At 38.4% G+C, this 27,453-nt stretch overlaps 1 protein-coding gene across 50 annotated transcripts in view; it reads right to left on the bottom strand.

Annotated features, from left to right (window-relative positions):
- Positions 1–27,453, bottom strand: part of CELF2 (CUGBP Elav-like family member 2) — a 632,182-nt gene that overhangs the window by 125,723 nt on the left and 479,006 nt on the right. For all 50 annotated transcript variants that reach the window (XM_077264514.1, XM_077264512.1, XM_077264519.1 and 47 more), the window contains one exon: positions 2,576–2,710. In XM_077264514.1, the coding sequence (XP_077120629.1) occupies positions 2,576–2,710 (135 nt within the window). The remainder of the gene's footprint in view (positions 1–2,575; positions 2,711–27,453) is intronic.

The raw sequence follows: 27,453 nt of genomic DNA, 5'->3' as shown, positions 1-27,453 counted from the left end.
AGTATTCTGAAATAAGGAATTAACACACTGGGACATGTTGCCCCATTAACTTTTCAAACAGAAAACAATTAAGAATGGCAATTGTTCCATATAAAAATTACGTTTATAAGGTTAGAATTATTATGTCTGTTGTTATACATAAATATGAACCTAGTTATTAGGCCTACTAATAATAATAATACACATTAGTGAGCCCTAATAAATGCAGTGCTTGTCAAAAGAGGTTGTCCTGACATGAAAATGTGACTCTTGAATCCCTTATTTCCTTTGCTAAAACAAAAGGTTTTCCTAAGGATCTCTCTGGCGTGGCATGGTGTTCTGACCGAATAAGTTATCTATGTCTAATTGTTTTGTATTACGCAAAATATGACTTAAAATTAATGTATCAAAATGTGTTAATGTTCAACATAACAACAAAAACAAACTGTATATTTCTATTTTTTTATGGCAGAGTTGAAAATTAAGAAGTGTTCTCATCGGTGGCTATGGACATTATTTGCCCTTTTCATTAGAACAGTTGTCAGGTATGAAGACTATTGTAATTCTTAAATAATTTTCTTAACCCTCTTGCAACAATCACAATAAAGAAGTAAACTTGGTTATTATAGAGAATTTCCTTAGCACTCTTGTGCCTCATTAGTAAATTTTGAAAAGGGTTTAGAATAAATGGAAATAGCTTAAAGAAAGAGTCCTAGCTTCAAATTCATTAAACTGCCCCAAAATAGTGCCAGTATATTGATACATAAATTTGGTCTAAGACCAAACCAAGATGTGGCGTAAGGAAGGAAAAGTGGCTAACGTGTCTAGCAACGTATGCCTAATTAATGACACATCGTGATGATTTTGTACATCATCTGCCTGTCTGGTCTTATTTTCAGCTAGGTTTAAGGCTGGTTTCACACTTGCGTTTTGATCTGCAGCGTTTTAGCGCTAAAAAAAGCATGCGTTTTTTTTCTATACTTAACATTAAAAATGCATGCGTTTTTTAGCATGCGTTTTGACGCGTTTTCGGCAACGCATGCGTTTTTTGACGCGTGCGTTTAGTTGCAGAAATGCAACCTGTAGTAATTTCTAGCGGCGTTTTTTTGCCGCAAAAAACCGCATGCGTTTATTCGCGGCAAAAAAATGTATTGCTGTCTATGTAAACGCAAGCGTTTTTAAGCACATGCGTTTGCATGCGTTTTTAAACGCATGCGTTTCTATAAAAAAACACAAGAAAACACAAAAAAAACAAGAAAACCCTAACCCTAACCCTTGGGTTACTAGGGATCCTAACCCTAACCCTAACCCTAAGGTTAGGATCCCTAGTAACCCTAGGGATCCTAACCCTAACCCTAGGGATCCTAACCCTAACCCTTAGGGTTAGGATCCTAACCCTTAGGGTTAGGATCCCTAGGGTAACAGTTAGGGTTAGGATCCCTAGTAACCCTAGGAATCCTAACCCTAACCCTAGGGATCCTAACCCTAACCCTTAGGGTTAGGATCCTAACCCTTAGGGTTAGGGTTAGGATCCCTAGGGTTATGGTTAGGGTTAGGGTTAGGATCACAAGGGTTATGGTTAGGGTTAGGGTTAGGGTTAGGGGTAGGGTTAGGGTTTGGATCCCTAGGTTTATGGTTAGGGTTAGGGGTAGGGTTTGGATCCCTTTATCACCTTGATGGTGGGGGGTGGCTTATCAGTGACCTGGTGACCAGGACATTCTTCTAATAAAAAGCTACCCCTAACCCTAAGGATCCTAACACTAACCCTAACCCTAACCCTAGCTAATTCTATTAATAGTGGGTTTTCTAGTTGATTTTGATGATTGGCAGCTGTCACACACTTCTCAGCATGCGTTTCAAAAACGTAAACGCAGGAAAAAACGCATGTAAACGCGTCAAAACGCCGCATTTTTTTTCTGCATGCAAAAACGCAGCGTTTGCATGCGTTTACATGCGTTTTTTCACCACCTGCATTTTTTTTAAAAACGCTGCAGATCAAAACGCAATTGTGAAACCAGCCTTAGACAGTGATAATATTTCAGTTTGTTACATTTCGAAGACTTCTACTATTTTCCAAAGAGGAAAAAAGAGTGAAACAATGAGAAAATCAATGGCACCGGTACCATTGAATGTTTTTTAGTACATGGCTATGGCTGCTGACTGGGCTCTTGCAGGAATGGTATATTTAAAATATTGGTATGAAAAGCCGCAAATCTCAGCATGGTTTAAAGAGGAATGCATGAACTTGTCTTGTGAAATGGCCTCTACTAGTAACACTGGCAGCTGGAAGTAGTACATTTGGAAATACTCCCTTAAAGAGCTGCAATCGGTTTACACACAAGTGAATGAAGATAAATTCCTTTATCCATGTTGCATTGTAATAGATAACTCACTAAATCATGCTTTCCATAGAGACCCTCTTTGACTTTACAAATAAAAGTGATTACTTCTTTCCATCTTTGTGGAAAGTTCATGTGGGTTAGTACATCACATGGGAAGCAATCTTGAGTGACCTCTGGCCCAACACATCTGCTGTCTGTGACATATTGCTCCAATTAGCTGTTAAGGAAAGGGTCTTTACAGACGGCACACTCACCTCGACTCAGTCCGTCAGGTCCCCGAAGGATTCTGCATTCTTCTATTTGACCAAATGGAGAAAACATCACCCTGATATCGTTCTCGTTACACTTCTTCGAAACCATGCCTATGAACAATTTTCTGTCTTCCACAGCTAGGAGATAAAAATAATGAATGAGCAAAGGCCATTTCATCTTTTTATTCCTGTGATCAATGCTTCATTACCACATCAAAACCAGCTGCGATCATGTGAGTCTTTCTTTGTGCTTTCACAGGTCCCAGGAAGGCAAATGCTTACTCTTTATTTCTCATTTATTTTTTCCTTTTTTATTTATTTCTTTATTTTTTTTGCTGTGATGCTACTACAGCTCACAGCATGATAAGAAGCTGCTGCTCATCCAGATACATTCATTCCACTCACTTAAACACACTGGGCGAAAAGTTACATTTCATGTCTATGGGTTACACTGCATTTTAGTAAATCTTAGAAATAGCTGAACAGCAGTAGCAATCAAATGCCCATGAATAAATGGTAAACTTTCCAACTCTATAATTTTCACCCAGGTCTTCATTTTAAACACAGTGGTTGACTATATCAGGGGGGTCATGCTACAGATGTACAAATAACATTTCAAAGTCCATTATGGGGTAACTCCGTAGAATTTAGAATTGTGTACAATAAACAAAATACATTCGATTCTGTGTTAAAGAGTATCTAAGACCAAAATGTACGTTTCTATGATTTTATACACATTATAAATATATACTTATATTATGAGGTTACTGTTTTTATGTTACTCATACTCTAGTTCACCTGAATGTCATCTTTGAAGCTAATCAAAATGGCTGCTCGCGAATATGCATTATGGGTTCAAATTCCTAATAATACATAACTTAACCTCCACTATAAGCTAAAAGTTGACAGGTATTCTCTTTGCTTCTGTGCAACAGTAAATGTAATTGGTTTAAAAACATTCTTGAAGCTTATACAGTACAGACCAAAAGTTTGGACACACCTTCTCATTTAAAGATTTTTCTGTATTTTTATGACTATGAAAATTGTACATTCACACTGAAGGCATCAAAACTATGAATTAACACATGTGGAATTATATACTTAACAAAAAAGTGTGAAACAACTGAAATTATGTCTTATATTCTAGGTTCTTCAAAGTAGCCACCTTTTGCTTTGATGACTGCTTTGCACACTCTTGGCATTCTCTTGATGAGCTTCAAGAGGTAGTCACCGGGAATGGTTTTTATTTCACTGGTGTGCCCTGTCAGGTTTAATAAGTGGGATGTCCTGTCTTATAAATGGGGTTGGGACCATCAGTTGTGTTGTGCAGAAGTCTGGTGGATACACTGCTGATAGTCCTACTGAATAGACTGTTAGAATTTGTATTATGGCAAGAAAAAAGCAGCTAAGTAAAGAAAAACGAGTGGCCATCATTACTTTAAGAAATGAAGGTCAGTCAGTCCGAAAAATTGGGAAAACTTTGAAAGTGTCCCCAAGTGCACTGGCAAAAACCATCAAGCACTACAAAGAAACTGGCTCACATGAGGACCGCCCCAGGAAAGGAAGACCAAGAGTCACCTCTGCTTCTGAGGATAAGTTTATCCGAGTCACCAGCCTCAGAAATTGCAGGTTAGCAGCAGCTCAGATTAGAGACCAGGTCAATGCCACACAGAGTTCTAGCAGCAGACACATCTCTACAACAACTGTTAAGAGGAGACTTTGTGCAGCAGACCTTCATGGTAAAATAGCTGCTAGGAAACCACTACTAAGGACAGGCAACAAGCAGAAGAGACTTGTTTGGTCTAAAGAACACAATGAATGGACATTATACCAGTGGAAATCTGTGCTTTGGTGTAATGAGTCCAAATTTGAGATCTTTGGTTCCAACCACCGTGTCTTTGTGCGACGCAGAAAAGGTGAACAGATGGACTCTACATGCCTGGTTCCCACCGTGAAGCATGGAGGAGGAGGTGTGATGGTGTGGGGGTGCTTTGCTGGTGACACTGTTGGGGATTTATTCAAAATTGAAGGCATACTGAACCAGCATGGCTACCACAGCATCTTGCAGCGGCATGCTATTCCATCCGGTTTGCGTTTAGTTGGACCATCATTTATTTTTCAAAAGGACAATGACCCCAAACACACCTCCAGGGTGTGTAAGGGCTATTTGACCAAGAAGGAGAGTGATGGGGTGCTACGCCAGATGACCTGGCCTCCACAGTCACCAGACCTGAACCCAATTGAGATGGTTTGGGGTGAGCTGGACCGCAGAGTGAAGGGAAAAGGGCCAACAAGTGCTAAACATCTCTGGGAACTCCTTCAAGATTGTTGGAAGACCATTCCTGATGACTACCTCTTGAAGCTCATCACGAGAATGCCAAGAGTGTGCAAAGCAGTCATCAAAGCAAAAGGTGGCTACTTTGAAGAACCTAGAATATAAGACATAATTTCAGTTGTTTTACACTTTTTTGTTAAGTATATAATTCCACATGTGTTAGTTCATAGCTGATATTTTACTTAAACACATTAATAATAAAGCATTGTAGATAATATCACCAAAATCAAGACAATGTGTCTAAAAACATGAAAGACAAATAATTTGTTTCAATTAGAGTACAGTTAAGTTACATCCATTAATAATCTCTTTTGTACGAGTTTCTAGAGATTTCCTCTTTCAATATGTGACACATCAATGCGTCAGGAAACAGTGGATGGAAAACTCATCTTTCGTCAATGTCGTTAGTCCCACTGCTCAACATGATTATTTGGCAAACGGCAAATCCGGCTGAAACCTATTGAAGTTAGAATTTGCACCAGGCTGTGATTTGTGCTTTCTTTATCAGTACTACTACACGAAGCCTGATACAACCATACTGTAAGGTAGTCATCATATTAATGCTTACATTGTAATTCTCACCTATCCTTAACTAACAAATTTCTTGCCCAGACTCTACTTTACATTGAAATATTTGCTGAGTATTGTTACATCGAGAGAAGAGCCCCTGGAAATACTCATTGATTTAGCAAAGATTTACTGTTTTCTTCTATGACCAAAGGAAAAGCTTTTTCGTTTTAATTGCAGCCATTCTCTTTAGCAGTGGTGCCTGCTGGCAGTAGCAGCTATCATTTTGTCTTTGTTAGATTCCCAGTTTAGCTGGAAGGGCGAACATCATGGATAATTGTGAATACTTTCACAGCAATCTCAGGAATGGAGTTACACATACTTTGAAACTTTAGGCACATATCAAATATGACCTTCTGATACACCATATCTGGTTCCACAGAACGGGCTTTGTTCACAGAGTCACGGTAGGTTATAGCCAGGATATTAATAGCCACAATAATTGCAGTATTTTTCTGAACCAAAGTGTACAGCTGAGACATTTGTGCAGCCACTCTAGCGGTGAAATTATGTGAAGAGCATGAAAGTGCACTACATTTCTACCTAGAGATAAAACCAGGCTGCCATGCTGATCCTTTTTTTTAAGCACGGGAGATTGCACTTTTCGTCTAGACGTTTAGCTGTACAATCTTTTGATTGGTAAAATATTATGTTTGTAAGGTCAAAAGCCTATTTTTGCTTTTGCTAGTTTCATTCAACAAATAAACAACTATTGTAAAAGGTCTATTTCAAATAATGACAGAATCATGTCAAAGATTGTGAAATGTGGTATGATTCGTTGGCGTAGAAGACAAGAAAAGCCTCTACTTCTGTCCACTCATGATATTTCAGGGCTTGGGCTGCATAAAAAGCCTAATTAGCGTCCAAGTGTGATAGCTCTTTTACTAAGACAGGCTCAGACTGCTATATTTTATGGTCCATATATGGACCTCAATGCCTGCAGTCAGTTGGACATTGTGGACTATTTATGAACTGTGAGATCCCGCAGTCTAAACCTGGCCCACGCAGAACTCTGGTACCCAAAAAACATGGTCTGAGTAAGGACTTTGATTTCCAAACTGACCGAGGGTCTCATGACCTGAACTAAACAGCATCATATGCATGAATGAGGCTGTTGTGTTACGTTCTGGAGATCTGTGGTCAATCTTGAAGTCATACTCAGATCGTGATATATGGACATCTGAATTCAGCCTAAGGTCAAATTCACACATTGGGTTTTTCATGCAAAACGGATGAAATTTGTATCCTGTCAGTTCACATCCCAGACCCACTGTTTGTAGTTTGTAAGGTTGTGATAGCATCGGTCTGCAAAAAAAAGACTTGTATTAGAAAAACAGATCTGTGAATGAGGCCTTAGGTCTGAGATATCCATATGCAGCTCCTAGTCTACTGCATCACTCACACAGCTGCTGTCATTGCATATGTGCTATTCATATTATATATATGCACACACAAAGTCTCATATAAGACTCTACACTGACATTACAGTAACTCAACATGAATGAGCATCTCTGTGCCATCTCTTCCAAACACACTATTTGAGGGGACTTGGAAGGTTTTGTTCACAAATTAAACCAAATTCAGATTTTTTTCTGTTTTGTTTTGCATATTATCAATATGCAAAAAAAATGGTACCAATAAAAACTTCAACACATAATGCAAAAAAACAAGAAATGTGGAAAAATTATGGCTTTCAAAATATGGCGATGCAATAACTAGTTTTTGCAAAAAAAATGTGCCTTTTAATGTGTAACAGCAGCCAAACATAAACAGATATAAATGTGGTATTGATATAATTACACCAACCCAAAGAATAAAGTAGTCTAATCACTTACAATGCACAAGGAACAGTGTAAAAAATAAATAAAACCAATTCTTGAACTGCTGTTGATTTGTTCATTCTGCCTCCCAAAGATTGCATTATGGATCGGCTCACATTTATTCTGTGCGCTGCGCTGAGCACTTACCTGTAAATCTCTGAAGTATGTGATTCAGAAGGAACCCCCAGTAGAAGATTCTCTATAATGAGGCAGATGGAAGCACTGTGGATGCTGTCTAGCCTATGATCCAACGTTGTCTGTCTTTTTAGGCGTGCATAATAGTGCTGTCGGCCACAGTTTTGTGCACCTCTAAAAAGGACACCGCTGAACAGAGGCCAGATGGAGTCAAGAGTAACTCTGCTGCCGCATTCTAGTGAATAGATCCCTCAGGGGGTTATCTGAATCACGTCTTTCGGGCATTTAGATTGAAACCTGACATAAGTGCTCAACGTAGAGCGCCGGATAAATGTGATCCCAAACCTTATGTAAAATGTTCCCAATAAAAGCTTCAACTCAATCCACGAAAAAAGCAAGTCCTCAATCAGGTCTGTCATATGTTAATGGAAATATAGGGGCTTCCACATTACTGGTATTACAAAGGCTCTGGAAAAGCACTATGGCTCCTCACCTTCCAAAAGAAATCCAGCGAATTCTGTACTCTCGAATCCAAATGCCCCCCTCTCTTCTGATCCCTAGTGTGTCGAAACCACATTTAGCATCCGTGATTGGCATTTCTGTAGCGATGAGAGCCAGCTCAATTTACGAGTGCATGTCTCCAAAAGCATGAGTTTGGCATTATGTACTGGGCTCTACAATGTACTAAGCATTACAATGTACCAGCAGCACAATAGAAGATTTGCAATTTTGACTCAGCAAAATCCACTGCTGCTTGTTCTTAGATAACACCATGGAGGCAAACCATCACTACATTTGTACATAAGTTCTCAAAGCGATATAATTTCCAAAATGGGGTCACTTGAGGGGGTATTCTGCTCTTCTAGCACTGAGGGTCTCATTATATGGAGTCTACAAACTATTCTAGGAAAATCTGCGCTCCAGGAGGCAAATAGTGCATCATCCCTCCCAAGTCTCGCCATGTGGCAGCAGTACTGTACAGCCACATGAGGTATTTCCATGTTCAACAAAAATTGTGGGACAACTGCTGGTGCCATTTTTATCTATTTCCCCTTGTGAAAATGTAAAATCTGGGGTTAAAACAACATTTTTTGTGGTAAAAATGTAAATACTTTTTCTTCACTGCCCAACGGTATACAATTCTTTGACATATTCCTGATGTAAGTATGATGTTTTGAACAGCTGACATGTGCGATCCACCCGCCGCTATTAACTAGTTAAATGCTGCTGTCAAACGCTGACAGCAGCATTTAACTACTGCTTCCGGCCGCGCGGCCGGAAATGCTCGCATCGACGACCCCCGTCACATGATCGGGGGTCAGCGATGCATCGGCATAGTAACCAGAGGTCTCCTTGAGACCTCTATGGTTACTGATGCCGTCCTGCTGTGAGCGCCCCCCTGTGGTCAGCACTCATAGCAAGCCTGCAATTCAGCGACATAGGAGCGATCTGATGATCGCTGCTATGTAGCAGAACTGATCAGGCTATGCCAGCTTCTCTGCTCCCATGGAGGCTAATGAAGCATGGCAAAAGTAGAAAAAAAAATGTTTAAAAAAATATGAAATAAATAAAAAAGTAAAAGTTTAAATCACCCCTTTCGCCCCATTCAAAATAAAACAATAAAAAAAAATCAAACATACACATATTTGGTATTGCCGCATTCAGAATCACCCGATGTATCAATAAAAAAAAAAGATTGACCTGATCGCTAAATGGCGTAGTGAGAAAAAAATTCGAAATGGCAAAATTACGTTTTTTTGGTCACCGCAACATTGCATTAAAGTGCAATAACGGGTGATCAAAAGAATGTATCTGCGCCAAAATGGTATCATTAAAAACGTCAGCTCAGCACGCAAAAGATGAGCCCTCACCTGACCCCAGATCACGAAAAATGACGCTACAAGGTTTTTTTTTAGCAAAGTTTAGAATTTTTTTTCACCACTTAGATAAAAAATATCCTAGATATGTTTGGTGTCTATGAACTCGTACTGACCTGGAGAATCATAATGGCAGGTCAGTTTTAGCATTTAGTGAACCTAGCAAAAAAAAAGCCAAACAAAAAACACACATGGGATTGCACTTTTTTTTGCAATTTCACCGCACTTGTAATTTTTTTCCCATTTTCTAGTACACAACATGGTAAAACCAATGATGTCGTTCAAAAGTACAACTTGTCCTGCAAAAAATAAGCTCTCACATGGCCATATTGACGGAAAAATAAAAAAGTTATGGCTCTGGGAAGGAGGGGAGCGAAAAACGAACACGGAAAAACGGAAAATCAAAGGTCATGAAGGGGTTAAGTTGATTAAAATTAATAGTTTGAAAATTGCAAAATTTTCTACATTTCGCCAAATTATTGAATTTTTCACAAATAAATGCAAGTCATATCGAACAAATGTTACTACTATGATGAAGTACAATATGTCACAAAAAAAACCCTCAGAATCTGTGGGATACGTTGAAGCGTTCCAGAGTTGTTGCCTCATAAAATGACACTGGTCAGAATTGTAAAATTTTACTTGGTCATGAAGGTGGAAATAGGCTTGGAGGTGAAGGGGTTTTATAGATTTTCAAAGCACTAACTGCCATCTCAGTAATATGAAAATCTTCATTAAATACAGATTTTACATATTGTACCCATGAATTGAGAGTAAAAGATCAATTCAGGAGGAGAAAGAAGATGAATGAAGTTAAAGCTACTTTTTAAAAGCTGAACCTAATGAACCAGTCACTTCCAACAACTGCGGATGACGGTTCTTATGGGCTCGCCTACATAACAAAAGCTGCCTACATGCACTAATCTGCGTTTTTTTCTACGTGGACTTGAACTCCATGTGGAAAATTGTCCATGTCCATTAACACACAAGCTAACATTGGTCCATGTGTAGTCCGCGTGTGTACCACCAACAAACGAGATTCATCTTGTGGTGTCTACTCTGAACTGTACTACTGAATTCCCTGCCAGATTTTCCACTTTACATGAACTACCAATGTGTTAGCTCCAGTGCAGTAAAGCAGAAAGCAAAACTAGCAACCATAAATTATGAAAATAGAAGGTTTCATGTAACTTGAATAAGAGAACAATTTCATACATCAATTCTTGGTACTGAAAGATTAGAATTAAAGCTTGAATCACAATACAGATGTAGCGCACCTTAATTTGATATCAATCTTTACAATATCATGATATGATTTTATAGCTATAAATTAAAAGTAAATCTACTCCTTTCTGAATCACTCTTTCAGCTAGCCTGCAGTCCTATGTAAAACAGAAGAGAACACATAATATCAAAATACTTTCTGTGCTTTGAAATGATTTAGTCAGAGCTTTTAGGGTATGTGCACACGGTGCGGATTTGGCCCTGCGGATCCGCAGCGGTTTTCCATGCGGTGTACAGTACCATGTAAACCTATGGAAAACCAAATCCGCAGTGCACATGCTGCGGAAAATTCTGCGCAGAAACACAGCGGTTTATTTTCCGCAACATGTCAATTCTTTGTGCGGATTCAGCAGCGTTTTACACCTGCTCCATTATAAGAATCCGCAGGTGTAAAAAAGCAGCCGAAATCCACACAAAATCCGCAGAAAACCAGAAGGGAATCCGCAGGATTGTGCAGAATCCATGCGGAAAAATCCGCAATGGAATCTGCTACGTGTGCACATACCCTTAGTGTCCATATTACATCCCCCCAGTTGCCTTTGTTAGCCAGCCAAAAATAAATATAAATAATAGGGCAGGTGTAGACGACCGTAGGTTCTCTCATCTGAGAAAATCAGGTTGATTATGCAAATGACACTCTGATAAAATTCTAATCAGATTGTGATCACAGTATGATCCGATTATCTCACATGAGGAAAGGACGGAGAAATACATTTCTCCATCTCCATTCTGTCAGTCTGTGGAAACCGGACTGCACTCAGATGTCATCTAAGTACAGTTCGATGTTTTCCATGGACTCATTAACTTGCATGGCCAAGTGCAATCAGAATATTAAATGAAACTTGGGCATGTGCACAGCCCCATAGAATAACATTGGTCCAAGTGCGATCCAATGTTTAGTCAGATCATACCTGGACTGAAAATACACATCTGCACCTGCCCTAACAAGGAGGTATCATGAGGTCAACCCATCAATAATTCTTCATCTCTTGCTCTAGCCAATTAAACTATCTGCATTAGGCAGGGTTAGGACAGCCATGTTTTACGTCTGTGCTGTACAGAGACCACACTGACCCAGTAACAACCTTCACTACCAATTTTACCCATGGACTTAGGGGTTGTGTTAAAACAAATTGCAGCTCAAACTAGTCTGGTCTGTTTTAAGGACCAAAATAATGCATGTAAATAGCAGGAAACCTCTGGACCTGTCCACTAAGTGGAGGAACAGAGCAAAAAGCAATGTGCTTATGTGCCAGGCCACTTTTTTGATACAATCTTGTAAACCTGGCCTTACTGTGCTCATAGTAATGTATGAATATAAATTAGGATGACAAGTTACTAAAGTGTTAAAAGGATACATTCTGTTACTTTCTTCTTTCTGTCAAAAACTCATTGAAGGTTTGAAGAGGCATAATTGTTCTTAGCAACCGATCTGTATCAAATGAATGAACAATCATTCTATCTTATTTACTTGCCAAACTTAGAAATGTCACACAGCATCGTCGTTTATCATGCAGCAAAAGGCACATTTTCTAGTTGCATAATTTGGAGTGGATAATCAGCAACTGTTAGGCTGGGGTTCACTCAGAGGATAATTGCCTAAAGTAGTGTATGACTGGTGGAATATTATTAATCAAATATTAATACTCAACATAATCTAGATATCTGCTGACACAAAAGTTTCATGCTAGTACATAGCTTATGGACAGGCATGACTCTAAGAATTCCTTACTAGCTCTTATATGTACAGTCATTTCCCTAAATAACCCCTGGATGTCCCAATAACATTTTTTTAAAAAACCCTAAGTAATTAGTCATATTTGTGACATCATCATTTAGAGATCTGAACCCGAGAATGTAGACGTCTGTATATTTTGCATATAACACTGACATCTTTGTGAGACTAGTAGGTAGGAGAGATGGGAGGATATCACTGGCTGAGAACAAACTCTGTAATTTACTTCTAAGGTATTCCTGAACCTTGGTCATGGCGCATGGTGGTGGCAGATATTAATGTTACATCCACGACCAAATATACAGTGGTGTACACCCATAAAGGCAACCTGTGCAGCTGTATAGGGGCCCGGGAAGTAAAGGGGCCCACTTCTACCTCCAAAGCAGGTGGAATTGTGAATTATGATGAGCTGTTAGACTGAAAAGGACCATATATTGTCCTTGCATAGGGACTATATTCTGTCGGAGTCTGCTCCTGCTGTAATAGACCTCATGAAAAGTAGATTCTGACATTTGTCGTGTTATTTCATATATACAGCATTTAAGGCCACCATACACATAAGACAAAAGTTGTTCAAACCCATGGAACTCATCAGGATTGGCTGACAGTCTAATGTGTATAGGGCCGCCTGACTCTCCCCGACAGAAATCTTCAGAGTTGGACTGTTCTCCCTCAGAGAAGGAGTTGGGCTGTTGAATTTCACCAGCATATCCTTTTGTTCTTCATGGAGATTAGCCACTTTCAGAGCAGTCTCTCTCTCTCTCTCACAGAGAGTCAAACACAGTAGGGAAATGGAGTGTACCATACTATAGGGTGATACCTTTATATAAAGATATAGCAGGTCCAGCTAACCTTATCAAGTTGTGTAGGCCCAACTCTTGTGAAAGCTCAATAATGCTTGCTGCTGCCCCATGGCTGGGGGATGAACGCCTTCTTGAAGGTAAAGACAATTTATGGCTTTGGACTCAGATAACTGGTACAGTTGTTTTTTACACTTAAGAAAGACCCCAGTCTGGTGTGAAAGGAATAAAAACGATCCTTTATATTATTAGATCAAGGATCTTCATCTCAGAGCAGCCCAAAAGCGAAAAATTGCCTTTTCTGTCTTTCTCATGGAGAACACAAGAACGCATCGTCACACCGCGCTTGCGCAAGTCCTGAACTTTAAGAATCTAGGGCAGCTGCAGTGGGAAATCTTTGAAATGTAGTGAAATGGACAATACACAGCACAAACATGCAACTAAAAAAATCTGTAGCAACTGGAATAGAGTCACAAGGCATTTAGTAACTTGTTATAGATATCATAAAGTGATCAAATACTCTTAAAGGAGGTGGGTATGGGTGGGTTCCTTCTTTGTGCCAAAAATTTGGTCTATCAAAGTGTCCACTAATGGTATTTATAGAGTGAGTAATCATGGATGGATCAATGCATTAAGATTCAAAATATAATTGTAATTATTATTTGAATATTTTTATTTTTTCTTACATAGCATTCATTTCACTTTACCAACAAATCACTAGCATGATCCTTTAGTCGGCTGTTAGAAATGCATTATTACTGGGCATTAGCTATTTTTGTGCTATGAAGAACCAATCCAGCAAGAGCATTTGAGGAAATCTGTTAGAATGAAGTAGGTGATAATGGCCGACTTTCGCGTTATTGTCTTGTTGTCAGCATGACACAAGGTAGTATTTTCCTGAATGAGATGCCATTGGAAAGAGAAGCATGATATTATCTAGTTTTCACTCTCCCTTATTTATCCAAGCAGATCATTTTTTCCTGAGGTGGTTAAACATCAATCCGTGAAAAGTGTTCTATATGGGAAGTACACATTGCTATCTAAGAGCTAATCCTTTGATTGGTAATGATCTTGAATTGGTTGGAAATGAAGGAGATGCTCTTGAGCTATCAGTGGGTTATCGTTTTCTGTGGTGCTAACAGCCAGTAGACTCTAGACCACCACAGCTGAACATTGACAATCAAACTCCCCAGCTCTATACACTGTGTATTTACTAAAGCAGATGCGGCAAGATGTTATATTTGCATTAAATCCGCCCTTATATTGTACATCTGAATTGGTAACTACTGATTTATTCACAGTAAATGCAAACTGAAATCTCATTTTTTTTTATTTTAAAATGCTTTAAGTATTCTGTATTCTCTTTTTACAATTTTATTCCATCCACTCTCTAAATGGCATGCAAATTCAATTCATTGTTAATGAGCAGGCTGTCAGAGCCAGTTTTGAAGTACAGCTACGGAGTCAGAATTTTTCCCCGTGAGACTCTCCAGCACACATATTTATTTTTATTATTGTGCAAATTATTTAAGCAGAATTGTTGGATTTCCATTTTTTTTTGTGTTTGTGGTGTTTCTTTCTGTCCTGTTTGTTAAGAGACCTCCTTTTTTCTTAGAAAAAGGGGCAATTCCCTCAGATGCAGAAAATAATTTTGTAATAACAAAGTCGGTAAAATGAGAATAATGTGTACATGTTTTAGCTCTGGTTTCATTGTGTTATCACGCATCCCTGTTGAATGCGTAGCTATTTCGGCCCTTCCTTCAATGCTGGCGTAAGCAATGCAAAGATGTGCAGCCAACAAAGGTTCGCAACAAAGCAGTAATAGGCAGATCTTTGATTCATTTTTTGAATTTTTTGCACCAGTAGCTTATTGAAACATGTACAGTACAGACCAAAAGTTTGGTCACACCTTCTCATTTAAAGATTTTTCTGTATTTTCATGACTATGAAAATTGTACATTCACACTGAAGGCATCAAAACTATGAATTAACACATGGGGAATTATATACTTAAAAAAATGTGAAACAACTAAAATTATGTCTTATATTCTAGGTTCTTCAAAGTAACCACCTTTTGCTTTGATGACTGCTTTGCACATTCTTGGCATTCTCTTGATGAGCTTCAAGAGGTAGTCACAGGGAATGGTCTTCCAACAATCTTGAAGGAGTTCCCAGTGATGCTTAGCACTTGTTGGCCCTTTTGCCTTCACTCTGCCGTCCAGCTCACCCCAAACCATCTCGGTTGGTGACTGTGGAGGCCAGGTCTTCTGGTGTAGCACCCCATCACTCTCCTTCTTGGTCAAATAGCCCTTACACAGCCTGGAAGTGTGTTTGGGGTAATTGTCCTGTTGAAAAATGAATGATGGTCCAACTAAACGCAAATCAGATAGAATAGCATGCCGCTGCAAGATGCTGTGGTAGCCATGCTGGTTCAGTATGTCTTCAATTTTGCATAGATTCCCAACAGTGTCACCAGCAAAGCACCCCCACACCACCACACCTCCTCCTCCATGCTTCACGGTGGGAACCAGGAATGTAGAGTCCATCCGTTCACCTTTTCTGCGTCACACAAAGACACGGTGGTTGGAACCAAAGATCTCAAATTTGTACTCAACAGACTAAAGCACAGATTTCCACTAGTCTAATGTCCATTCCTTGTGTTCTTTAGCCCAAACAAGTCTTTTCTGCTTGTTGCCTGTCCTTAGCAGTGGTTTCCTAGCAGCTATTTTACCATGAAGGTCTGCTGCACAAAGTCTCCTCTTAACAGTTGTTGTAGAGATGTGTCTGCTGCTAGAACTCTGTGTGGCATTGACCTGGTCTCTAATCTGAGCTGCTGTTAACCTGCGATTTCTGAGTCTGGTGACTCGGATAAACTTATCCTCAGAAGCAGAGGTGACTCTTGGTCTTCCTTTCCTGGGGTGGTCCTCATGTGAGCCAGTTTCTTTGTAGTGCTTGATGGTTTTTGCCACTGCACTTGGGGACACTTTCAAAGTTTCAATTTTTCGGACTGACTGACCTTCATTTCTTAAAGTAATGATGGCCACTCATTTTTCTTTACTTAGCTGCTTTTTTCTCACCATAATGCAAATTCTAATAGTCTATTCAGTAGGACTATCAGCTGTGTATCCCCCAGACTTTTGCACAACACCTGATGGTGACAACACCATTTATAAGGCAAGAAATCCCACTTATTAAACCTGACAGGGCACACCTGTGAGGGGAAAACCATTCCTGGTGACTACCTCTTGAAGCTCATCAAGAGAATGCCAAGAGTGTGCAAAGCAGTCATCAAAGCAAAAGGTGGCTACTTTGAAGAACCTAGAATATAAGACATATTTTCAGTTGTTTCACACTTTTTTGTTAAGTATATAATTCCACATGTGTTAATTCATAGTTTTGATGCCTTCAGTGTGAATTTACAATTTTCATCGTCATGAAAATACAGAAAAATCTTTAAATGAGAAGGTGTGTTCAAACTTTTGGTCTGTACTGTAAATGATAAATGTTGCTCTCGCATTTGCTCCACAGAATATCAGTTTTTAGAACGTAATAAAAGTGTACAAAATGAAGTTAATCATTTTCACTCTACTCAACCCAAACAATGCTCTCCTATGCTGACATTACCCTTCGATGAAGTGGCGCCTCATAGCTAGAGGCTCATAGAGATATTGTTCTTCTTTGTTCCTTTTGGGAACCAGAGTGATATAATTTTCAACTCTAGAACAATGGATTATGTGCAATTGTCTACATATTTTCAACAGTAATATAAAAAGTTACCATTTTAATTTACATAAGCAGTGGTGCTGAGCGAACCTGCTCAGATAAGGTGTTATCCGAGTATGCTTGGGTGCTAACCAAGTGTCTTTGACATGCTCAAAAAATATGTTCGAGTCCCCGCGGCTGCATGTCTTGTGCCTGATCGACAGCAGCACCACATACAAGGATTGTCTGTTTGTTAGGCTGTCCATGCCATGTGTTTTGGCTGTCAAACAGCCACAAGACATGCAGGCACGGGGACTCAAAAGTATTATTCAAGCATGCCGAAGTCACTCAGTTAATACTCGACCATGCTCAGATAACACCTTCACCCATCAGTAATAAAGAGATGTCAAAAGTTACCAGAAGATTGGAAATACAAATGTTTACTGTTTGCCTTCAGAGCCATTTATTATGGTTGGCGGAAAGGTTTCAGACTAGCCTATGGTCAGAATAGCCTATAGTTTTTTGAATGGCTGAAGAAAGTTAATATCTGTTCCTTGCCTTCCATACATTTAGGTTTCTCCTACTTTCAGTAGGGTGAAACAACAGCATATTAGCGAGCCGTAAGTAATACAATTCTCAAAATGTATCTGTTCATTCCACAAACAAGAGATATAGTGGTACCCAACTCTGTCACTGGGTACTTTTCCTGTGCCTATAATAATACCTATCATAGACATCTCTATAGTATATTAATGATATACATATTTACCTGCTCTTGATAATGCTTATAGATAAACATAGAATACTAATATCAGGATGATCAAAAGAGTCAACAATGACTCCTTGGAACAAAGATTAGCTGACTCCCCTTACCTGCAACATAATTAGATGCACAAAAAACACACACAAAAATCAGTAATTTTTTTCTAGTGGGAAATAGTTGACAAAAATGATTTTCTGGTGCAGGCAAGATAGCTACTGTAGGGAAAACAAGAAGTATAGCTGTCCATGGTGCTGAAAAGAACCTGGCTGTGGATATTCTTGCCCTTGATTAGTCAAAAATTCTAAAATTCGATACTCAGTGCAAATGTGTGATAAATTCCATCTTTGCATATGGAACACGCTAGGTTACTATGGCTGAAAACATTAAGACATAAAAGTCAGAGAAAGTGAATATTTCTAACAAGTGCACACTTGTAATTAAAGGCAACCTATCATGTGATCAAATGCTATTAACCCTCTTAAGGACCAGGGGTATTTTCGTTTTTGCATCTCCGTTTCTTGCTCCCCTTCTTCCCAGAGCCATAACTTTTTTATTCTTCTGTCAATATGGCAATTTGATGGCTTGCTTTTTGAGGGACAAGTTGTACTTTTGAATTAAATGATTGGTTTTACCAAATAGTACACTGAAAAACAGGTAAACAAAATCAAAGTGCGGCGACAACACAAAAAAAAGTGCAATTCTACAATTTTTGGGGGGGTTTCTTCTTACCATATTCACTAAATGCTAAAATTGACCTGCCATTATGATTCTCCAGGTCATTATGAGTTTGTACATACCAAACATGTATAGGTTCTTTTTTATTTAAGTGGTGAAAAACAAATCCAAACTTTGTCAAGAAAATTTATTTTTGCCATTTTCTGAGACCAATAGCATCTCCATTTTTCGGAATCTGGGACTGGGTGAGGGCGTACTTTTTGCGTGCGGAGATGACGACATTTTTATTGATGCCATTGGTTGGTAGAAATAATGTCTTGATCACCCGTTATTGCATTTTAATGCAATGTTGTGGCGACCAAAAAAACGTTATTCTGGCATTTTGACTTTTTTTTCATATTACGTCGTTTACCGATCTGATTAATTATTTTTATATATTGAAAGATCGGGCATTTCTGAATGCAGTGATACCAAATATGTGTATTTTTTATTTTAATTTTATTTTGAATGGGGTGAATGGGGGGTGATTTAAACTTTTATTTTGTAAACATTTTTAAAAACATTTTTTTTCACTTTTTACTTGCTTCGATCATCTGACCGCTTGTACTACGCAGAGCAGGGCTTCAAACTTTGATGGGAGTGCTTCTTTAACCGGCAGATTTGGGGTCAGTCTGCAGGAAAATGGCGTCCTAAACCAGCGCTGGCACTTAAACTTCCAGGAGGAAATTAACTTTATTCTTCATTGTAGAGCTCCAGTTTTATTCATAGGGGTGTTGCCAGGTTTCAGTCACTGATCTATGCATAGTGAGTGGCGTCTATAACCGTGCCTCCAGCACTGACTGACAACAGGTTTAGCATTAGGGCCGCTTGCGGTTGTCATCAGTGCGGGGGGCGGTTACAGCTGCCGCTTTCTATACACAGAGCGGTGACTGAACCCGTACTGGTATGGAATAAAGTTCAGTTCCTTGCGGCAACTGGGGTCTAAGTGTCTAAATGGGGATGTGGTTGCCATAATTAGGTTAACTTCCTTTTTTATTCTAAGAAGCCAGGGGGACATCATTTTTGGCAGCTCTAATGGAAGCATGGTGGTTATCAAACACATTTCCCAAAATCGCATACATTAGGAATAGCTAGATGCAGTGTTAACAAGCAGATATATAGGAACCTCTTTTAGATGACTACCCAAAATTGTATTGAAAAATAGTCTTCTATTAGGAAGATCTTCTCGAAGAAGAGGATAATATACTGTACTATATACTACTGTACTGAAAAGCATAGTAAGAGGATAATAAACTGTACTATATAGTATTGTACTGAGAAGCATAGTAACTACATTTAATAATGCAGTTATTCCCCGAAAAGGTGAAGGTATGTTTTTTAATAGGCTTCAGTAACAGTTGTATGCACCTGTATAAGCAAATGTTTAAAGGGACCATTTAAAATCAGGTGTTTTGATATGGAAAATAAATAGAACTAATACTATGTCTTAGTGAACTTAGATTTTCCCTGTCTTTAGGCATACTATAAATGGATTAATGAATACTTCTCTAGAACTAGGCTAATGCGTTGATGTGAAACTGAACATCACACCTGGAACCTGCTTGCTTGAAAAGTCTTACAACGAAATGCATTTTTCTCAATAAATATCTAGCTTTCTGTGGAGATTCAATTGTGTGCCTACTTACCATGGAAATAATTCATTTAATTACACTTTTTAATTGAGGAGAAAAATATTTTTCAATTGTACATATTTTAACACTTTGCTTGTGATTTGCAAGAAAAAAACACCCAAGAATTAAGCATTGCATGCATTAATTAACAACTTTCCTATGTGTTAATGTGAGCATATGGCATTTAATTACCAACTGACAAACCTGTGAGTCTGTCTGATTAGTGTTGCAGAATTTCTTGCCCAGGTTTTAAAAAAGATGGCTGTGGGCCCTTGAAGAATTCTGTATCTGAACAAAAGAAACTGTCAGTAGCCTTGCATATTCACACCAAATTGGCAAATGCGTTCTACAATGGGTTATTGGGCGATAACAATTTTTCCTAGATTTAAGATTTTTTGAATTTTGGTGTCACTCCTGTATATTGGATCTTTTCCAACTAAAGAACTGGATTCTTAGTTTATTCTGGCTTCTTGGTTATCTTTCATATTATTATCTGATACATGGTAGTAACAAAAATTTGGGATAATTTACTACACTTTATGAAAGTCAACAACACCACACATTTAATGTGCCTTTTTCACAAGGTGCTCAAAGTTATTTTTTTTTCATGGAAATATATGGCAAAAAGTTATCTGGTCAGTCTGTAGCCAAGATCGTTAAGGAATAAAGAAGAATAACTGTCCATGGTGCTGAAAGAGAGACTGACTGTTGGTGATTAACACTTGCACTCTACTAGTCAAGCAAAGCTTCTAAGATCAATGCTATACATTTAAGACGTATAAATAGGTTAACATTTGTAACATTTAAGTATTACTGAAAACAACAAGTTATACAGGACATGATACAGAAATATGTTCTATTGATTTTAAAGATTTATGCAGCCTTCTGTTAAAACAAGAGACTGCTGTAAAATATGTTCCTTTAATTCTCATTAAGACTAACATTGCTTAGGTAATAGCATGGGCCATCACGTAAAAGACAGATCATCACCCAAGTTATATCAAATACCTGATTAGCACATGTTACTTTACATTTCTGCACATTCTATTATTTTATTCAACAAAACCAATTAATGATTAAGTCATTTTTCTTGATCCAAAGGTCAAGAATAGTGAACTATCCAAATCTGATTTGCATGAAAAATAAAAGAAGTCATGCTCCATTCATGCAACTTTTATGTGCTACATCTGAAGACAATGTTTGGTATAGACACTATACAGTGCTGCGCAAATATTATAGTCATCAGACGTGGAAAAAATGTTGCAATGTAAGAATGTATCAATTAACAAAATGCAAAAAATGGAAATCTAAATCACATCAATATTTAAAGTGTGACCAACCTTTGACCTCAAAACAGCATCAGAATATCAATTCTTCCAGGTACACTTGCACTCACTTTGTAAAAGAACATAGTAGGGAGGTTGCTTCAAACATCTAGAAGAAATTACCACAGATCTTCTGTGGATGTCACTTGTGCAAATCCTTCTGCATAGTCATGTAATCCCATACAGACTAAATGAAGTTGAGGTTAGGACTCTGTGGGGCCCATATCCTAACTCACAGGCTGCATGTTTGGGGACATTGTCCAGCTGCAGAATACAATTGGAGATAATCAGATGCCTCCCGGGTGGTGCTGTATGATAGATATGTATCTGTCTTTATTTTTCAGCACTGAGGACAACAAAAAATGGGCAACATTGAGAATTATAATAGGAATGGTTGGCCAAGGAAACTTAGTGCAGCGGATGAAAGACACATTACCCTTGACAGAAGCTGTCCAACAGTGCAATCACCTTAGAACTGGCAGCCACCAAGAAAACCCATCTACACCCATCTACTTATTCAGAGATGTCTGGTTACCGCAGTCTTCATGGAAGAATTGTGGCCATAAAATATCCCATCCACATAGAAACAAGGCTAAGTGACTCAGCTATGCATGAAAACATAGGAACTGGGGTGCAGCACAATGTCAGCAGGTGTTCTGGACTGATGAGTCAAAATGTGAAATATTTCGCTGTAATAGACGTTAGCTTGTTTGTGAAGGGCTGTAGAGCAGAAAAAATAATGAGCATCTTCGGGCAACAGTGAAGAATAGAGGAGGTTTCTTGCTGGTTTGGGGTTACATTTCAGCAAATAGAGTTGAGGCATTGGTTATGATTAATGGCATCTTCAAAGCTAAGAAATACAAGTAGTTTCTTATCCATCATGCATTACTATCAGGGAGGCATCTGATTGGCTCCAAACTTATTCTGCAGCAGGACAACATCCCCCAACATACAGCCAATATCATTTAAGTATTTTCAATGTAATGAAGAACAAGGAGTCCTGGAAGTGATGATATGGCAACCACAGAGCCCTGGTCTCAACATCACCAGGTCTGTGTGGGATTACATTAAGAGACAGATGGACTTGCACAATCATACATCCACATAAGATCTGTGGTAAATAACACAGTCATGTAGTATATTGCCCAGCCACGCAGTATATTGCACAGCCACGTAGTATATAGCACTATATAGCGTTATGCCGTGGTATAACGTAGTCCGTGTAACGGACTGCTAAAACCCTATGTGGCCGCTGACTGGAGGGGAGTATGGAGGGGGCACTGACTGGAGGGGAGTAGGGAGGGGCCAATTCGCAGCCGGACTGGGCCTGTCGCTGATTGGATCAGCGACCCGGGATTTCCGTGACAGACGGAAGTACCCCTTAGGCAATTATATAGATATGAGTAGATAAACTGTACACATATATGTAGATAGACAAAAAGATGAGCACACACACAAATAAATGCGTTAGTATATACAGTACATATATCAGATACATATCTATATAATTGTGCATGCTTTTTTTGCAAAAACAAAGATTTTTGGAAGAAAAAAACATATAGCGCATGAGTATGCATAAAATCGCAATGTGAGCATAGCGTTACCTTTCCATAGGTTCACAGTATGCTTTTAAAAAACATAACTATATATATATATATATATATATATATATATATATATATATATATATATTATATATATATGAAATATATTATAATAAATGATTTATAATTCTATTTGGAATGTATAGTTTTTATTGTTTGTATATATAAATATTTTATAACCCTAAAATAACATTTAACTAGATTAGTAAGAAACTACCCTAACTATACATGTGAACAGATAGTAAATAAAACTAACATTTTGTTATTGCTCCTGTTGAACCCAATCTCAATGGTTTCACAATATCCTGCATTATTTCTTACAACTGCTTTTTTGTTGCAGTCACTAGCTCAGCCATAGTTTTAATTGAAATGGCTCCATGCTTATAACAGTCAGAAACATCAGGTCAGTGACACCGTGACCAAGGGTGGTCAGCCTGGCGCTAATTCTGTTACCGCACAGTTGTTAGCAATGTGACAAATAGAAATTCCTTGGTTCGGCCAGGTCATTATCTCATTGTGACATAAAGTGAGTTAGCATATATTGCTTTTATACACAGCACGCCAGCTAATCATTATTTGACCAGATGTGCACTCTTCAACACAGTGCTCTTGATTAAAATCAATATTTTGCGTTAAAATGCCATTTCTGGTCTACAATCCCCAAATCTTAGATTGTGGTTCTTGGAATTTGACATCCTTGCTTCACTAAGCATTTCTCTGTGATACGTGCTCTAATTAACTTCTTTCTTATTTCCCACAGGAGAACATGTGATCCTTGTAAAAAATCTTTGGGTACAGAATATTGTATCTTATGATAGTTTCAACTAATGATAGCTGACTACAGCTGCGATCTACTAACCCAGCAATCTTCTGTGCACAGATTCTGCTATAATTACAGCACAATTTGAAATTATGGAAACATATGTGACGCCCAACGAATTTAGGTTTTATTAAAAACCATAAAGAATGTGGTACAGTGGTCCTATTATATTTTAACATTTCAGTTCAATTTAGATGCTGAAGTATACTTGCAATATGCTGTTGAAGAAAAGAAATGAATAATTGTACATATCTAGACTAGGGGCAGCTTTAGCACACCGCCGGACGGCCACAGGATCACTGAAGCCAATCACGGGCCTCAGCAGCGATAGCCAATAAGGCATGGGGCTACTATGGTCAGTGATTGGCTTCAGTGGTCCTGTGAATGTGCAGCATATCACTACTGCAGGAAAATTAAGAAAAATCAGCTAATTCAATAGGTGAGTACTTTTCAATTGTATTTCCTCCTGTTAGCGTAAAAAAGATCTGTCACTAAATTTCACAATACAAGCTGCATATATTACTAAGAAGATCTCTTAGACCTGATGTGGCTGTCATATTTACTTTGAATATCCATGTAAGAATGTCTATATCACTCTTTCTAAAGTTAAATGTGCGTTTTATGAATCTAGTCCTAGCTAATAATAAAGTAATGAAAATGAATAAGGTATATAGTTTGTATTTTGAAATCTGCTGACAGATCAACGTTAATTACTTAAAATCCTAGACAAACCCTTCTAACCTCTTCTTTTAGCAAGTTTCCAAAACCCAGGACTTGTCAAATGGAAGTGAACATGAGGATCCTGACCTGTTTTTGGGCATATTAGAACAGTATGTACATCAAAGACAATTCCAACAGAAGAAATGGGCGGCCAAAAACCTGCTGGATTGACACCATCAAGAGCGACATGGGAATGACCATTGGCGACTGAAAGAAGCAACGCGGGATAGAAATTCCTTGGCGAGCGATCATCGATAGAACGACAGAGAGTTGTACTCGACTGAACTGATGAGTGAGAGGGGAATGGGAGCATTAAGATCATGCTTTTACTATTCATTTTGCATTAAAGGATAGGTGTGAATTTAGTGTACTTGCGATGGTACTGTTATATACTAAAATCCCAATACTCTGTCCCCTGCTACTCATTGCCTGCTGCCCTGTCCTACGTGGCTCTTCGTTCAGCCATTGGATGACAAATCTCCAGAGTCCTCACTCTAGCCTAGGACTTCCAACCACAACTAGGCCTCAGAGGTCACAATGTATGGCACATAGAGACATCAGACGCCTGCTTCTGGCTGGTATTTCCAGCCATGAGTGAAGACTTTGGAGATGCGCAAATTTCCTATGAAAATCCTTATCTCTAACATAATCTAAAATTATTTATTATTACTCATACAGTGACCGCTTATCCACATTAGTTGGTAACTGTATACTGAATGCAGTAAGGCTACTTTCAAACATCAGGTTTTCGCCATCAGGCACAATCCGGTGAATTTTGAAAAAAAACGGATCCTTTTTTTTTACGCTGGATCTGTTTTTTCTCATAGGGTTGTATTGGCGCCGAATTGCGCCTGATGGCCACACGTTTCATCCGTTTTTTGCCAGATCCGTGAAAATAAATTTTTCTGGTGGACGGAGAAAACGTCCAGAGGAATGTTTTTTCTGTACGGCTAAAAAACGCACAGTGATGGTTCCAGCGATAAACGGATAGAGCATTAGGTGAAATGAGTGGATCCGACTACCGATTCCGGTATTTTTATACTGATCATGCCCCGTAGCTTCATTTTCCATTCCGGAGTCTCTCTCTCTGTCTCTCTCTCTCTCTTATCTTCTCCGGAACAGGAAGTCCAAACTCTATGCCTGGTAAATAAAAACGGATCCAGCAAAAAAACGGATCTGGTTCATCAGTTTTTCACAATTTGCACCAGATCCGTTTTTTAAAAATTCGCCGGATTATGCCTGAAAGCAAAAAACTGATGTGTGAAAGTAGCCTAAGATGTCAGGAACATCAAGGACAACTATCCTTTTGGTAACTAAATATGTTTTATCATGCGTCTCGTGGAAGAACAACATTTTTTTTAGTAAAAATAACAAGAACATTTTGTCCTAATGTACAAGGTTCATTTTCAACTATATGCTGAAGTCCTTAGTGATTCAGAAGTAAAGCTTCCTCTATAGATCTGAATAAACCATTGCTTACTGGGTTTCAATTATTATTTTTGGCATACACCTCGAAGCAGGATATTCTGGAAATGTGCTGCAAAAAAAACTGTGAACAACAGAATGTCCTGATTTTTTAATTGTAAGCGATAAAGCAAAAGCATAGGAAAGGATGTTCTCCACCAAGTGTTCGGCAGAGATTGAGTGGGAGCAAACGCAAATGCTGAAATCATCCAGTCTGTTGCACTTGGAAGTCAGATGATGACAACGTTGAGTGTTGAATATTTTAAAGGAAATGAAAATATGAAAAAAATATAGTACAAGGTTTAGTGAAGTATAAAAGGACTTACACAAAGCCAAAACATTTTAAGAAATCACTAGATGAGGGCTTATTTTATTAATGGAACACAGCCACGTGACGATATTACGGATAAGTATGGTATGGCTACAAAATAACTCAAGACATTCTGTCATTATGAGATACAGTAGATTATCCTATAAATGCATAGGTGAGGTGGTGGCATAAATATATTCTTATATATTCTAATATGTTCTAATTGGATAGATGAAGCAATAGAGAAAATCTTACATTTTACAATTTTACGCTCGTCCTGGCCAGTATAGCTTTGAACCCTTGATTCAGCACACAGTAATGATCTGACACTGGGTAAATAATGATTTATACTGTCTCAGAGGTCAGTCAAGTCCTGGCTCATTTACACATCTAAAGAGCTCTGTGCAATCCCTAAACATCAAGAACACATTAAAATATGACAATCCTTCCAGCTTATTTTAATAATTTGTGGCAGGAAACAGAATCGATGTTTTACAACATTCTGCAAATGAATCTCACTGTTCTAAACGTCCAGAATTTCATACTGCCTATACTGTAATATGCATTCATCACGAGACAGATCTTAGACTTTTCAAGTCCTGTATGTTCTGGTAGTATTCAAAATGGCTGAAACCAGCAGGCATCAAGTTACCCTTTACCAGTGACATAGCTTGAAGCTTGTCAGTCCCAACACAAAATCTCCAACAGGGCACCAAACTATAAGCGGTCTTTATTAGGAATAATTTGCCACTCTATTTGAAGCAGCATCATGTAGGGGTAATGACCCTGATTCCAGCTGTTTGCAGCAGTTTTGATAAAATCACTGCTACAGATCAATCAGTTCCTTTCCACCCTCCTTTGTCTTTTACCATTTTAAGCATGTAGGAAATACTTTTCTCTAAAAGATCTTTTGTGGAACATGAGCATCTTATTAGCACAAATAATTCTTCCAAATCTCGTATCCATACATTTACTATAATTCCCATCCATTACCTTCTAAAAATGTATTTTACTGGGATGGAGAAGACAAAGAGAAAAAAGTAAAGAGCAGAATAATTTTTTTTTATCAAACTTCCATTCTCCATCAATCATATCCTTATCTACCACTAAGAATGTGAAAAACAACAAAAACAATATCGTATTAGTTTTTGGAAGACTTATTTTGTAACTCAAATGACTCATTCCAGTGTTCTAAGCAGCTTTACAGGTCTAAACATTTGCACTGAATTGATTAACTAAGAACACTTCCTTATCTTTGGTACTAAAGTACAGCAA

This window comes from Ranitomeya variabilis, chromosome 5, assembly GCF_051348905.1.
Source record: "Ranitomeya variabilis isolate aRanVar5 chromosome 5, aRanVar5.hap1, whole genome shotgun sequence".
In the NCBI taxonomy this organism is placed as follows: domain Eukaryota; kingdom Metazoa; phylum Chordata; class Amphibia; order Anura; family Dendrobatidae; genus Ranitomeya; species Ranitomeya variabilis.
The sequence above is the reverse complement of the archived record's forward strand: the minus strand, read 5'-3'. Positions and strand labels throughout refer to the sequence as shown.